At 32.7% G+C, this 17,091-nt stretch overlaps 1 protein-coding gene across 5 annotated transcripts in view; it reads left to right on the forward strand.

Annotated features, from left to right (window-relative positions):
• LOC123559718 (complement C1q and tumor necrosis factor-related protein 9A-like) overlaps positions 1–11,633 on the forward strand; it is a 33,451-nt gene extending 21,818 nt beyond the window's left edge. Inside the window, exons 1-3 of one of the 5 annotated variants that reach the window (XM_045351765.2) lie at positions 8,832–9,177; positions 10,250–10,336; positions 10,710–11,633. In XM_045351765.2, coding sequence (XP_045207700.2) covers positions 8,871–9,177; positions 10,250–10,336; positions 10,710–11,125 — 810 coding nt within the window. In that variant the 5' untranslated portion in view covers positions 8,832–8,870 and the 3' untranslated portion in view covers positions 11,126–11,633. Of the gene's footprint in view, positions 1–8,831; positions 9,178–10,249; positions 10,337–10,709 lie in introns of those variants that run through there. The other 4 variants (XM_053552408.1, XM_053552411.1, XM_053552409.1 and 1 more) reach the window with 4 other exon arrangements.
• Positions 11,634–17,091: the final 5,458 nt, after the last annotated feature.

Consider the following 17,091-nt stretch of genomic DNA (forward strand, 5'->3'; position numbering starts at 1 on the left):
CTGACTGGCATTCAACTAGGAACTACATAACCCCCTATTTTCTTTTCATTTTTTCGTTAATTTGTGATAGAACTTTCATAAAAAATAGGTGTAGGAAAAAATGATTTCTCTAAAGATACGTAAAGACGACCTGAAGTTGTCGTTTTTTATATGAAACAAAGAAGGATTTGAATTACTGACCTTTAACCTATAGCTAAGTTTTTGGCGAGTACCAAGGTTGCGCGTTTGAATCCCCATATACTATGAATTATGCAAGACATTACTTTCCTTTGCATTCCGCTCTAGCTATAGTTTAACCCTTACCCTGCAAAATTTCTATAATAAACTTGTCCAGCTTTCAATTTGGACAGTACTATTAACTGTTAAAAGGGGTGCTTACCAAAAAAATACTGACTGAATGGTGAACAGTGCAGATGTGTAGGCTGATCATGATGTACACTGGTCGCAAAGGCAGAATAAATCGTTTCCAGCATAATTAGGGTTAAGATGGAAATATTTCATTCGTATGCAGAAACAGCTAAGCACGACTTCTGCTAAACCTTTGCGAACTTGCCCTAAATGGCAAATATTGATAAAGTAAAATATTCAACCATCAATTAACGCAATTCTGGCTGACTATCAGTCTTTAGGCTATATACTTTAGAAATAGCTTTCATTTAGGAAGTGTGCGTGCGTGCGTGCGTGCGTGTGTGTGGTAAAGTGTATAAAACTAAATTTTACGTCAGAATCTTCATTACAAACGTACTGAACGTACTTTTCAGTTGTGAAAGTCTCCAAGTACTTTGATTCAGTGTTGTTATATTCTGGGATCTTATACTGCATTCAATTTCTGTGTAACGAACTAGTTAAACGCGAGGGGTGTTGCACTTTCCATTACCTCTCATCTCATGAACAGACTCAGTCAAACCGAGTCTGCAATTATTTTGCTTGGTTGCAATACTTTTCAAAGGATACTTGGTAAGTTATTGAAATTGTTCAATGATTATCTATTAAGGAAATAATCCCATAAGATTTGAAAAGAACTGTCTAATGACAGCATCGATTCCGTATCATTTTAAAGGTAGGTTTTGAAATAAAAGCAACACTGCCTATATTTGTACTGATCTGCAAGACGTTGCGGTTCGGACAAGTTATAAGGACGCTTATAAGGCGCAAGGAAAAAGTGTATTCTTCCAAAAAAATCCTAAGTCAGACGTTCTGTGCACGTGCCGGAAGGACACATTTTTGGTTGCGGGTTAACTTATCTACCAAACTTACAAGTGTATTTCTGACAATCATATAGCATCTTTATTTTATTTCTAATCACACCAAAAGGATGTTCATGTGCTAAACAAAATAGTCCTATTCATGAATAGTGCGGATGAATTATCAATGATCAAGCAGTTCTAATTCAACTTGTATCCATTCACACTGACCATTTAGATCTATCAAATTGAATGATAAGGTATTCCAGCCCATGGTTACATCACTAATTTCCAACTAGCAATTTAGATAAGTTTATGTAAGGTCAGGCAGATGTTAGATATGAGGCACATTTGTATTTGTTTCTCCTACATGTATATTTATAGATTGGCATTTGCTTTGTTACCAATAGAGTGTAACCAACAGATCAGGTTTACTATTGTACAATTTCTTGTCCGGAGTATTCCTTAGCAACCACTGACTGGAATTCCTTGAAACTTCACTCTCAATAGGAGATGCACATATTATTTTCATGTTTCGTTCAGATGAGTTACTGTCATTTGATTACTCAACATGAGTAAACTATAGTGCAGTTATCGTCAGTGAATTCCACTTTAGTTCTTTTAATATGTAATAATGCATATTTCGGAGAGCATCCATCGGTTTTACTGATAATTTCTTGTTTCATAAAGTTACATTTTGTACAGGTGACATGACATTTTTAATACACAAAATGTAGATGTTCTCTGCTTTATCCTAGCTGTAAATGAAAGACATTGAGGTACACAACAGTTACCATTTAAACAGAAAATAAATCTACCAAAACCCGCAACCACCAGATGTCTCAAGGCTTTGATCTGAATAGGAACCGGCGACTATATTTAATACGCTTCAGGATTCTGCCACTGGTATAGAGTAGTTATTAAAATGTGACAATAATATAATGATACTGTAAATAAAAAAAAATAAGGCAGTAATGAAATGCTTACTTAAAGGAATAAGGAGCTAAAAACTGAATAAGATTTTTATTATTTCAAAAGATAGCACTCTTAGGAAAATAGGAAAAAAGTAAAAAGAACTTATCCCCATCCTATTCTGCCGTAATTAATTACGACTGCTAGAGATTTCCAGACGAAAAATAAATCTACATGTGCGCATGTAAGACAAGGGAAGTAACACAGTCTAAGGGCACATTTTGTGAAAAATAGTCTATAAATTTCGTGATTTTTTTAGTTTTTATTGTCAAACTATGAGCCTTTCATTTGAAGACATATAATATAATTTGTCGAAATGTTTGGGTTACAAGAAATCTTTTGCATTCATTGTTTGAAAATGTGAAAAATATTTGCCGTAGTAAATTTTCGTTCTTATTCGTGAGGATGCTTGCGCTTGGATTTCAGAACGAGGCTTAGCGTGTGTTTTGTAAACAAAGAAAAAAGATTTAGATGGTAAGAGGGTTTTGGGGTAACTTTCATCAAGGATGCGACGTTTTTCAGCCTTTCAACGGCATGCAATGCACCGCAATAGCAGTTATAGCTTTATTACCTTTTGTTTCAATCCAATCTTCAAAATATTATCCGACAGCTCTCCGACGACTTGATGCTCTGCATCAAAATTTTACTTGTTCGATATTATATATCTCATTCGGTATATCGCATGTTACCGTAGAGGGATCGATACCGTAGGATCGATTCCCTATTAATATATGATAAATATCTTCAATTTACAGTTACGTTTTATAACTTAAAGAGTTTAATATTAGTATATAATAAATTATTTCATTTTACTTTTAAAAGGGTTTATATTTGTATAATAATAAATCATTTCATTTTACAGCTACTAATAATTCTGGGACAAACCAAAGAGCTATAAAAATAAATTTTATACTTCTTTGGACAAACAATGTCCAATTCAATCATTCTCACATTGATGATGTACAATATACGGTGGGTGGGGTCCTCCTAAATCACTGTGTGTTCTGGAGTCTTTCCGCATTAAGAATATGGACTTCCAGGACGTTGTGCAAAAAGAACATAGAGGAGTTAAAGTTTGTTCTCTAAAAAAAGATTGCATTGTCAGCATGTCGTGCATTTCTAAAAACTAAAAACAACGAAAAGCTTGTATGTAGCTTATGCAAACAAAAATTCTATTAACTTTTTTCTTTCAGAAGCACATAAACAAAATAAAACGTGAACATAAATGTAAATATTAGATTAATGTCAGTTGAAGAAACGATGCTAGAGTCACGATTGCGGTATTCATTTGCGTTATTCACAATAAATAACTTGTGTTAAAATAAAACTGCCTTTGTTCAAAATTCTATACATTTATCAATGCTCTGTCTTTGAAATGTTCAGATCACTAGATAAATCAGTTTGCAACTTCTTGAATGTATCATCTGCAACACTGAGTTTGATTGCTGTAAAAATATCACATCTTCTTGGGCGAGTCATATAGATTTGTCTCTAAAGGGGGCATTCAAAATTGATATAACTGTCCATGTTCTTTTGAAATCAAAAAAAATTAAGTCTAATGAAATGATTAATATGTCATTACATATGGAATTCATTGAACAGGTATGATCAATGTCCATAACATATTAACCTTATAAGGCCTTCGTTTATAATGTGACTGCCACATTTTTTGTTTTGAACAAAAATGTATACTAATTTGATGCATTTAAACAAATCGATTGCAATTTAATTATAATCACCCAGAGTAAAACACCTTCTGTAATGTACTATATAAGTGTTTTGCAGTGTATTATATATATAATATTTTAACCAAGGCGTTTGGTTTTATATTGTTCAAGTGTTGCTCTAACAAAGTTAGTTAATAAAAGTAATTCGTCCACTCCACCCGCAACTGCACTATCTACCGTAGCATGAATGTGGAGTTTCCAGCGGAGTTTTTATTGGTGTAAGAAGAGTGCTTGTTGCAGAAGCGGATATGTTATAGATTCCTTTGTGTTTTGGGGGCTTGTCTAAAATGAAGTGTATTAAACATATTGAAAACGTAAATGTGTGCAGAACAAATTATAATATAGATTGCATATATTTTTTTTTCTTTATATTTCATGGGTGTCACAGGAATGCATGCTTATCTCAATTTATCAATGCCCACTATCTAGAAAAAAAAATCAAACGGCAGTACAACTGAGAAACAGATTTTGCTCATATCATCAAAACAAATTATGGGTTTTACAGTTATACGGTCAGGCCTAATTATAATATGATCCAAATCCTTTATTTCTAGAGCGAGATATATATGCGAATATGAAGATACAATTTTGTTGTTGTTTGTCTCCTCCAGAAAAAATAAGTGCTGTTTTATTTTCACAGAAAGAAAATCAGAGAATCATTTAATAGTACTTACCAAAATTCCAAGATATCTTTTTATAACTATTATTAAAATTCCTTTGAAATTTTGAGTAACTAAAAAAATATTATTTGTAACCTCAAAATCAAAAAGAACTAAACAATTAGTACACGTCGATTTGTGGGAATATGGGCCGCCGTGAGAAAAATATTGAGAAATATAGAGACCTATACTACATTGTAGATTGAAGTGTGTTAAAGTAATTTCCCATGTATCTCTTTCCAGACACGCGACTGGAAAAAGTTATGACGTCATAAATATGGCAGCTAAAGAGAAAATAAGAAAGACAGAAAATGTATGACTGCTGAATAATTACAGGTGATAACGTCTTTGAAAACTATGTTATGATTGTAAAACTGATATATTTAGTGAAGGTTATGCTTATTCTAACAGATACAACATTTTTATGAAAAATAATATGGAATTAACTATGCTTAAAATAAAAAATATCTATAAATATCAGAAAATGCCGAAAATGACTAAATAACGGTATTAAGTGAGCAAATTTCTGTTAAATGGCACAGTATGCTCGATTAAAAATACAAATTGTCTAATACTCTATCACTTCCATAGTCAAATAACATAATTAAATATATCTATATACCCTTGTTATCTGTATGAGTGTGTCAGATCGGCTTAACGCCCCGACAATGTAGTCAGAACGCAAAATCAATAGAAAAAAAATTGTTACATAATGCAATCTTAACAATGTTGTTTCTAATGATATAACAGCTTTAAAACGTAAACTATTTTATAGTGCAGATTCTCCTATTAAAATTGATAAATCCAATTAATACATACCTCCCCGTAAACCTGAGTTAAAGAAATCTACGAAAGGAATCATCAGAAGATTTCTCTATGTACGTTTTAGTTCAGTATACTAGGTGGTCTATGATGTCATCGTCGTTTAATGCCTACAGTATATTTACGTTTTACATAAAGAAATTTATAGTAGTTAAACCTACACCTTGAGTCCTTCTAATGAATAGGATTTGGCCTCTAATCACATCCCTGAAGTTTGTATTTTCGAAGTTCGCATAGATGATCAGTAAGATTATGATGGATTTCTTAATTGCATATACAGTCACATTAAGCTCGTTTCATAGATAATTTAACCCTTTTACATCTACCAATACTAATTTATTTTATCGTTACGGTATAACTTCATGCCTAACTGATATTTTACTCCGCGTGAAACGATATTGCGACAAAGTATATGCAAACTCTGAAAAAAAAACATTCCTAGAAAAATTGAAATCCAACAATTACAAGGTGTGCTGTTAATGTTTCATATGATTTTCTTTACTCTTTATACCTACTTACCTAATAATCTAATGACAAAGGAATTGCTTAAATTAAACGCGTTTTTATGCATTTAATTTCAATTAAGCCTTTTCCCTTTTTCATATTGCTATTTGTTTATATAACCATGTAAGCAGTTTGTCAAACCCTCTCCTTATTGAACAACATTGATGTCCGGTTAGGGAATGCATTTTTTCGAGATGTAATAAGTAATCCGTGAGAACTATTTCTGCCTAGCTTGTCGCAGATATTTTTCGTATGATTTGGAAAACGTTATACACATTCACCTGTGGTTACTATATCAACAATAATTCACGCATTCTTGATGATGTTTTCAAATACGGACAATCAGTTGTTGCTCGAAAAGTTGACATTTTTATGCCAGGGAGGTACAGTTATTAAATCTAGACTATAATACTGCATCGCTTGGGATTGACATACATGTATCTCCATACTTGAAATTGATTTAAGTACACTAATTTACCCAAGCAATACAATTCAGTGCATCAAAACAATAGTTATTTATCAAATTCAATGGAAATTGTCCGAAATGTATTTGGTAAAATGATGAAATGTTTTATCATATGCGGTTTTGACCCATTTATTTCGAGATATATTGCATTTTGTTTAGTCCATTGTCAGCTGGATGCTAGATTTTCCTATTTGATCGTGTCTTACGAAAGACAGGTGGACGACGCCATGATAGTTCTAAAAGCCCATTAATACTGAGCTGCTTTGATATGCTTTTGCTTTCCGGATTCGTAGGATCCTTAATAATATTCTGCTGTTGTTCTGCTTTCTACAACGGCATGGAGAACATAGGCAAATGGTTTGTTAAAAGCTTCAAGAAGATCTCTTAAAAGAATAGAACTCATCTAATCAAAATAATAGAAGACTCGGTTGATTAAGTTTGTTCATGAGAGATTTAGAAAGGTGAAATACCCTTACGCCCTTTAGCACCAGTTTAAGCGAAATTCTGTTGTGATAATATTAAACGAACTCCATAAAACTAAAGGACCAGAGGTTTTTCATGTAGATATTTACCCAAACATTTTTGTTTTCACATAACGTGCCTTTAGTTTCCCTTTCGTGAATAAGATATTCAGCAGTCGACGACTTACTTATATGTCTACTGTTCTATCACATTGGAATATGGTTGGGATATATAGTGTGAGCATTGTTTTCAAAATACTATTTTAAGCACACCAGCGTTGTTTTAGAACTGACCGTTCCAAGGCGTTGCCGCACTTCGGTCTTTCCTTTATTTTACGTTTTGAGCTTTCTGTCTATACGCTTTACTTTGTTCATGTATTTATCATGTTCTAAACTATACATGCAGTGTTACGGTTTAAAGAGGCGTTGCAGAGTATATCATATATCGGATCTTTTGAGAAATACTTTCAGTTGCAGAGAAGGAATGATGAAAAAAGGCAATGAAATGACTACCCCACGCCCCTGATGCCCTTCCTGCTGCAATTAGCTAAACGTAATTGCGGAAAGCCCATATTAAACTCAGAACGTTTTAAATGCAGGAGTAATGAATAATACTGTTTGTAGATAGCTTTGTTATCGCCGGGCTGAAGACGAATTAAGTAGAACATTTTCAGTGTTGATGTCAAGCCTTAATGAATACAATTAACAAGTAATTCAGAATAATTAGGAAGACTATCATGAATTTAACACTTGCATTAATTAGAAACGATCTGTTAAACTTCTACTGGCTTAATCGTCTTGATCATGCTTAAATCTAATCAAAATGAACTTGTAAACAATGCATGTAGTTTGCACATAATCTTGTAATAAGAGCATAGACAACTACTTGTTCCGACATTGATTTTTACTGCATTCAAATTTCTTTCCTTCTAGGTACTTATTAAAATCAGATATTGGTAACATATATTCCCTTATTATATGTTATATTTCTTTTAACTTTCGGAAATTAACTTATTTCAAATTCAACACTATAAGAATAGTCGAAAATAGTTAATATCAAGAGGTAGAAGCAACGTGTAAAAATGCATTGTAAAGTGGGGTACAAATTTAACAGTTAAAATAAATTGAATATATTGTTCCCTGAAAAAGTGCAAATATAGATATTTGAAATGTCCCATTGGCTTGTTTAATGACATGATATTCGATATTATAAGCACTTTTACTGAATTTGTTCAGAAATTAATCAGCAGTTTTATTTTCGTAATCAGTCGCCATATTGATGAGTCATTTCCGGATCCAGTCGCGGTCCCCAGAAGAGATACATACATATTGTTTTTGTCTTAGACCAAAAAATAATTTGGTATATGTGGCTATATTTCTCAACTACTTTCGAGCGGGATTACAATTGGCCGTGGACTAAATGAAATGCCAGAGAGTTTTTTTTTTCATTATCTTTAAGGCTTCGATATGTAATATAACTACATTATCACAAGATAGGTACAATATAATGTATTTAAAAATCAGATGGATTGGCGTAACACAGTACAATGAAAAGTGTCACTTCAACGACGAAGTGCAAGAAAACAAAGTTAAGGGACATACGGGCATGAACTTATTCTAAACATTTCTGCAATGGTTTTCTGTGATGTCTAAGGATATTGAAATATGCAAATTAATCTTTCATAAAGCAATACGTTTGACTTGAAAAATTAGCATAATATGATATCGTCTTCCATTTATTATACATTTGAATTCATTAAATTAGCATTGACAGACATACTGACCACCGTACATCGATTTGATTATCATTTTTGATTTTTTGCTAGCGTTACGTCATTTACAAGTGCTAATTACTAGCAGAACAGAAACTGTTCTTCTGAAAAAGGGGGATAATATAAAAGATTTCAAAGGAGTGAAATTAATCGTGAAATGTAAAATGAAGCTGGTCTATTAACACTATTTTTTGAATAACCCTTGTTTTCATGAACAACACTTGATGTTTGGCAGGTATAAATACAGAAATCAATGAAAGCAAAAATTTATTTGCACACTGGTTTTCAGTAGTGTAAAACGAAATGTTGTTCTCCGCAGTTTATGCGTGTGTTCTTTGGGTTCTAATATACAGTTTCAATATTTCTTCGGCAAAAGAACCGGTATGTTCCAAATTTGCTTACGAAGAACAGACTTTAGAAAAGATGATCCGCACGGAAATTAAAGTTGAAAACATTGAAACTGAGATAAAGAAAACTCAAGAATCTGCTTTGAACACTTTAAACGAGATACAGATGACAGTTGCCCATATCACCGACAGATTTGAAGATTTGAGAAATAACTTTACAGGACAAATGGAACAAAAGGCAAAGGACTTAGAGAAGAGAGAAGGTATTGATCTATTATGTTACTTATGAACACTAATTCATGAAGTGTAGCTTTTTTATGCTTTACCTTTCATTTTGAGAAAAAAAAATCGAACAACACCAAATCATTGAAAGAAAGCGTTGTTTCGATCACACAGAAAAAAAATGAACAGCATCTAAAGCATGAATATTACTCAACAAAACAATTGTCAGTTTACTAATATATATACATTGAATTCTGTCGAAAAAGGGCTGCATAAAGGGGCCACACTTTCAAACAGTTAAACGCTTTTAAAAAGTAACCATCTCCATTTTGATACATTTGCAATAATGTCTCAGCGTTGAAATTCCACATAACTTGAAGGGGCAACTTTTTGAGAATATTTTAGATATCCATCGTATGGGACAAAACTCATTTTTTAATTATATAGGAACGAACAATTTCTGCAGCCCCATGATGAAGATAATATTTTACTATATGAACAGCCATATGGGCTTATAATTAAAGTTTTCAGTATCAGAGATTTTCCTCAACATTCATTTTAAGTACCTTTAAAAAAGTATTTAGAATATATCATGTTAAAGAAATGAAAGATGCCAAATGGATTTTTTTTATTTTTCAAAACACAATGATCAGTTTTAAATATGTTCTCAAAATCCTTTTCGATCGCGTATATTTTGCATTGTTTTCTCAAACTGCAATTTGGACTGCATGTTTCTACATGTATTTGCTTCTTCTAAAGTGTACAAGATGTTATGTATCGTAGTAATATGTTAGAAAATTACTGACACATAAACGTGTTTTTTTATAATTTTGTAAAATTAAACTCACACTCATTATTATTTAATAAAGAAAATACATTAAGATTATAATACTTTAAAAATTAAATAAACTTGTAACTTCAAGATTCAAAATAACCCTACTACCATCTGTTACGACTTTAATAATGAATATAATTTACTTTGTATTTTTTGCTGCAACATCGAGAAATAAAAAAAAATAAGTCAGATGAATCCAACTATAATAGCTACATTGAATATATTTTACAAGTATATGATGATAAAGGTGAGTTATCTCTTTAATTTCCGGTTTTCAGATTTTTTCAAAAATACATTTGAGGAACTACGAACGAATTTCACGAACTCCATGGAGAATGAAAGAAACAGTCTTTCTGAACTCAAAGGTAAAGATTCTTTTATAGATGAGAAGACGATGTGAATTTTACAATATTTCACATTCATGAAAGTGTTAATCGGATTGACGTATGAAATATGACATGACATTGTGTTTTTGGCTGAAGTTTTAATAATATTTGTAACTGTATTCATTCCAGTTTTATTGCAATTTATATGCCTTAACAGATTCAGTTTAGCATTAAAAACAATTTTTGGTATAAACCAGTTAACCAATTAATCAGTTCTTTTTAACAATATAATTAGATTAAATTGAAGTCCACCTTTTCATCGGTAGTTTTGTTTTCTTTTGCAAACTGCAATAAGGATAAAGCTCTAAAACAATTTTATTGGTGAAATACATTTCTATAATTTCATATGCAGAGAAACTGACTTGGCCTTCCGTCGCATTTTATGCACATCACGTGACAGAAACAAACCTTGCTAAGGACAACCAGATCATTGTGTTTGACAGTGCGTTAACAAACGAGGGATCCGGATACGACACCTCCACAGGAATCTTCACAGCACCTGTCGACGGGATGTACCAGTTTACTGTCCATATTTGTACATATTATGGAAAATATTCTTACATTGGTATGGTGTATGCAGGTAACGTGATTGCGAAAGCTTCTAATTACGACAAGGACCACGGTACCTGCTGTTCAGTAGGAGCAATATTAAGAGTGAAATCAGGAGAACAGGTCTGGGTAAAATGTACAGCAGGAAGTTCCAACAACAGGCTTCTTGAAGACATCTATAGAATGAACACATTCAGTGGAATTCTTCTTAACAAATAGATGCTGATGTACTCAACACATTGCATGAAGTGATTACTGGATAGTAGCTTAAAACTACATTGTACGATAAACAATTACATTGTATGATTTTTTAAATTTTCATTTCTGCCTTTTTCTATACTCAGAACTACTTTAAGCAGTATCCACACCTTCAAGTAGTTCTGCACGCTTATTACACTGGAAGTCATGAGTTAACGCCATTTATCCGCATAAAAACTTGGCACTAATAAATGATAAATCATCTAGTTGATCTAATATCTGATATATTTTTAAGTAATACTGAAAATGTTTTTCTTTAATTCGTCATTAAAGTCAGCATAGTAGGACTTTTTGAAGGCAAAAATCTCATCAAAGTATACTGTCTTTAGAAAACTTGCTTCAGACCCAATAAATACAACAAAAAAATCTAAGCATTCTTCTTTATGGGAAAACATTTCTTAATTTGAAATACATGTATCAGGGATTAATCAAACTGCACATCGCAGAAAAATGTTTCATCGAAATGTACAGTTTAAACCTTACACTATGAAAAAAAATTATTATTTTGCCCAAGGCAATTGGGAAAAACTTATCACATTGTTTTATTTACTGCCCCTCATTTTGTTAGAAATTTTTTTTCCCTCCTAAAATTTTTATGTTATCCCGGTTTTAAAAATTTAAAAATTTGGGGGGGTTGGGGGGGGGGGGGCCATTTTTTTTGTTTTACAGGATAGAAATTTGAAAAAGTCTCTTGATTTACTTCTTAATCCTGTTGATAATGCTGTAATAAAAATGTACATGTATATACATATAACTGTGCAGAAAGTAATATTGTTTAAACTAACAATTCTAGAAACCTACCAGATATGTCAAAATAATGAAATTTTCCAAGTTTGAACACTCTCCAATCACCTTCTTGGAATTGTGCTCACTTCTAGAGATACCCTAGGTACCCGATCTTGTTGTTCGTACTTTTAAAAGGGTCTTGTGACCCTTGAAAAGGGTTTAAACGGGGATTGAAATCTTTTCCGACTTCATCGGTTGAAATACGGGGGGAAATATTTTTTTAACAAAAACCCAAACCCTTTTTCCCCCTGGGGCCCCCCCAAATTTACCAAGGTCCTAATCTTGGCCGGGCCCTTTAAATTTTTAATACATTACATGTACCCCCCATTTTGGTTTTTTTTATTAACCCAAAAAATTTCCAGTAATGTAAGTCGAAATTTTGACTTCCTCTCATGTTTCGACTTTTTTCCCTGGAAATGTTTGGCCCCCAAAAGGGGAGGGTGTCACTTTCCTTTGTATGTAAAATATTGAAAATTTTATAACGTGGAAAAACCCTTAGGGAGGTTCACCTAAAAACCTGTAATAAATTTTTTTAAAATTAAGGCAAAATTTTTGAGACCCTTTTTTTTGTTATAAAAAAAATTTTTCTAATCTTTCTTTGGCAAACCTTTTTTCGACCATTCGGAAAAACCTTAGTAAATGGCCCACCTAAAACCCCGTTTGTTTAAACCCTATCTTAAATAAACCCAAAATTTTTTTTCCCAAAGAAGTTTTTTTTTTTTTTAAAAATTTCCCCACTACATATCCCTAGGGACCATACAAATTTTTTTTAAATTTGACCCCGGGCACTTCTGACATGAAGTTTTTTTAAGGTTTCTTATATAACTAAAAGGGAAAGGGGAAAACCACAGCCCCAAAGGGGCCCAAATTTTTTGGGGAAAAAAATAGGAAAAAACCTAACAATCACGGGGCAGGAATATAAAATGTGATTTTTTTTTTTTTTCAAAATAAAAAGCTGCATTTTTACCCTTTAGCCTGCGGGCGGCAATTGACCTGCCCTTTGGCGACCAGTGCAAACCAAAATCACCGCATATTCCTGTAGTCGATCATGGTCTGCACTTTTTCGCTATCGGGTCAAAAAAATTTTCAGTGAACCCCCTTTCGAAAAATATATGGTATTCCCCAAAATTTAAACGATCATGAGGAACCAGCCCCTTTTAAAAATTTTACCCGGGAAAAAGGGATAAAGAAAAGGGGGTCTGCACTTCTTTGTATTAAAAGAAAATAAACCATTTAAAAGAAAAATTTCCACAAACACTTTCACACATGCCTTTTTGCCCAAAATTTAACGGATAAAGGGAAAACAAAACAAAGTATAAAGTAAGCTCAAAAAGCTCCCCAAACGAATCGTAGACCCTTTTGTTGAGCAAATAACTGCAATTTTGTAAAACAACTTTAAACCTTTTCCCTTTAAAAAATAAAACAAAAAAAGCGAAATTTTTAAATTTTTAAATATAAAGCTCATTTGTAGGGAATCCAATATAAAATTTTTTCTATCATGTAACCATAAACAGAAAAAAAAAAGCAAAAAGGGCCAAAAAAATTGAAGCTAACCCTTTTTAAAGCTGGACACGATTAATTCTGCCTTTCCCGAAAGGGGCAGTTTCAAAAAGGGCCCTGCACATCGATGCAGTTGATCATAATTTTGCACTGTTCGCCTTTTCAATCATTTCTTTAGGGGAATGCACCCCTTTTAACATTTAAAAGGTACATCAAATTAAAAGTTTGACAATTTTCTTTTATAAAAATTTAGCGGGGTAAGGGTTAAATTTCCCTTAAAAAAAAGGGAAAATTCTCACCCTGGGTTTTTTTCCCTTTTCTTTTTTAAAAAAACCTATGACGGGAATTTGGGGGTGTAAAGGGATATCTGTTACCCAAATAGTGTCATTTTGGGGTTTCAAGTTGAAATCCCATTTTTTGGAAAATTTAAAGGGAAAAATTTTGGGGTGGGCCCTGGGGCAGTTTGTCCTTCTTTTGGGACCCAAAATTCTGTAAAGTTACAATGAAAACAGGGTAATCCCCAGGACTTTAAATTTTTGGGTTTTTTTGACTTACACTGCAACCTCCCTTGAAAAAAATGATAATGAAAACTTCTAAAAATAAATGTTAAACATTGAATTTTTTGAAAAAAATTCCCATCCCCCTTTTTGGGGGTTACAAATGTCAATTAAACCTTTTTTTTTCAAAAGTTTTTTTTTGTAAAAGAAAAACAAAATTTCCAAAAACCCTTTTTGCCTAGAAACCAATCAGACATACATTAGAAATGACCCAAAGGGAAATCGTGCTACGAAAAACCCAAAAATGGGGCCATTTTGATAGATCTTTTCCCTTTAGGCTTTTTCAATTTTTTAGAAATTTTTAAAACTTCAAAAGGGTTTTTATGAAATTTAAAAATGAGGTGGTCAAAAAAAGGAAATCGGTTAAAAACTAAACCCTTCATCGCCAAATTTAGATGCACCTTTTAAAAAAAAAACAATGAACCGTTCTTTCCAAGTTTTGGAACAGACATTTTAAATTGAATGAAAAAAACCCGGTCAAATTGAAATTTTTGGGAACACATTTGCAAAAAAAATGCTGATTTGATTTAGAAATTTAATATCTTTTTAAATTTTTTAATATTTTAAAAAAGCTTTTAAAATGATTGTATTTATAAAAAGTGTCAGCCCACCTTCCTGAAAGGGTTTTAAAGTGATATGGTACAAAAAGTACAAGAACAAACAATCCTGAATAAAAAACCACTGGGGACATTTTTTTAAAAGAATAACCGGACAAGTCATTTCATAGACACATTTTAGTCAAAAAAGGGCAGTTGTTTTTTATAAAAAACACAAAAAACCAAAGTTCTTTAAATCCTGTTTTGGGATTCACCTTTGGTGTCCCCTTTGGAAAAAAAAACAACTGGAAAACCCTTTTAAAAATAAACTTTCCTGTACCAGTTTTTTTGAAATTTGCATCCTCCCCTTTTCACACACGGTATAGAGTAAAAATAAAAACTTTTTTTCAAACCCATCCAGTTAGTTTTAATAGTCATAGATGGGTTTAAAATATGTAAAAAGGGTTTTTCCCAAAATGCAAAAAAATAGTAAAATTTAAAAAATATTGACTTTTAAAACCATATTTTGAGTAGATGGGCCTATTCAGCAGCGATTTCTAGTTTAAAAAAAACCAAATTATTTTGCCCTCCAAATGTCAAAAATGCAAAAAAATGCCCCCCCGGGGGGGTTTTATTAAAGGCGGAAGAAGTTTTTTTCAAAACCCCCAAAGGGGAAAAAAAAGGGCAAAAAATAAACTTTACCAAAATTTTACAAAAAAAAGGAAACCAAAGGGGGCCCAAAAATTTAAAACCCATAAATTGGTAGGGGGTATTCTTTTAAAATTTCCTATATTTCTCAAAAAATTTTCAAAATTTTACAATGAAATTTGGGGAAATTTTTTTTGGGTATTACATCTTTCTGAAAATAGAGAAAAAATTTTGGGGTAAAATAAAATAAAAAACTTTTTCCTTATAGGAATAAGGTCAGTAATTCGGGTCAAAAATGTGCCCCGTGGGAAAGAAAGCCCAAAAATAAATAGATCCTAATTTTCCCATTTTTTGCAAAAATACTGTAGAGCGAGTCCCTTTAAATCACCATTTTTAAACTATTTAAAAAACATTCTATTAAAATGAGAGGGTTTTTTATTTTCCCATACACCCTACATGGAAAATTTTTTGCAATCGAAACTGGAAGTAGGGGGTTCATCTTGCGCGGTTTAGAGCAAATAGCGCCTTTTTTTAAGGGTACAGCCCCAAAATTTAACTGGCATTCAACTTAGAACTACATCCCCCTTTTTCTTTTTTTTTTTTTTCTTTATTTTTGTAATAAAAACCCTTTCATAAAAAAATAGGTGTAGGAAAAAGTGATGTTCTCTAAAGATACGTAAAGACAACCGAAGTTGTCTTTTTTTATATAAACAAAAAAGGATTTAATTACTGCCCTTTTTAACCATGGGCAATTTTTTTTGCGATTTCCCAAGGGTTTTGCCTTTGAATCCCCAAACTAAAATTATGCAAGACTTTTTTTCCCTTTTCCCTTTCCCTTTTGCTATTTTTTAAACCCCTTTAAACCCGGGGCAAAATTTCTAAAAAAATTTGCCCAGTTTTTAAATTTTGGGACTTACTTTTTAACTGTTAAAAGGAGGGGCTTCCCAAAAAAAAAACTGACTGAATGGTAAACCCGTGCAAAAATTTAAAGGCTGATCAATGTACACTGGTCGAAAAAGGCAGAAAAAAACGTTTCCCATCATAATTAGGGTTAAAGGGAAAAATTTTTCATTCGTATCCCAAAAACACTAAGCCCCGATTTTCCGCAAAACCCTTTTTTGCGAACTTGCCCAAAAATGAAAAACTTTGGAAAAAAATAAAATATTAAACCCTTAGTTAACGAATCTGGCTGACTTTCAGTCTTTGGGGCAAATACTTTAAAAATAGCTTTCTTTTGGGAATGTGCTTTGCGTGCTTTGGCGTGCGTGTGGGGTGGGCAAAGTGTAAAAAAACTAAATCTTACGTCAAAAATCTTCATTACAAAGAAACGGGAACACTTTTCAGTTAAAGGGCCCTAAAATTTGGGGAAATGACATTGAATATCCATTTCAGCAAAAAAGATACCGAAAATCTTAATTTAAATTATTTTCCTTTTTCTGTTCTTTTTTATTTTTTATTCCCTGACAGTGCCTGTGAGGGTTGTGAAATTTCCCCCAAAGTACTTTGATTCAGTTTTGTTTTTTCGGGTTTCTAATACTGCTTTAAATTTCTGTGTTACAAACTATTTAAAACGCGGGGGGGGGGCTCCCTTTTCCATTACCCCTCATCTCTTTGAACAACCCGTCAAACCGGGGTCTGCAATTATTTTGTTTGGGGTTGCCATTTTTTCCCCAAAGGATACTGGTAAGTTTTTGATATCTTTTAAAGGGAAAATTTTTCCCCCACCCACATAGGGGTTTTACGGGTCAGAACCGGGCAACCTTGCGTGTGTCAGTGCTATACACTGGACTTTTTTAAAAAAACCGGGCTGTCTTCGCAACGAGATGGCAAATTACCCGGGACAACCCTGTATCTGTTTTTGACTCTCTCCCGTGGGGGCTTTTCTCACTCTGTCCCTCTG

This window comes from Mercenaria mercenaria, chromosome 10 (assembly GCF_021730395.1).
Source record: "Mercenaria mercenaria strain notata chromosome 10, MADL_Memer_1, whole genome shotgun sequence".
Classification (NCBI taxonomy): Eukaryota; Metazoa; Mollusca; class Bivalvia; order Venerida; family Veneridae; genus Mercenaria; species Mercenaria mercenaria.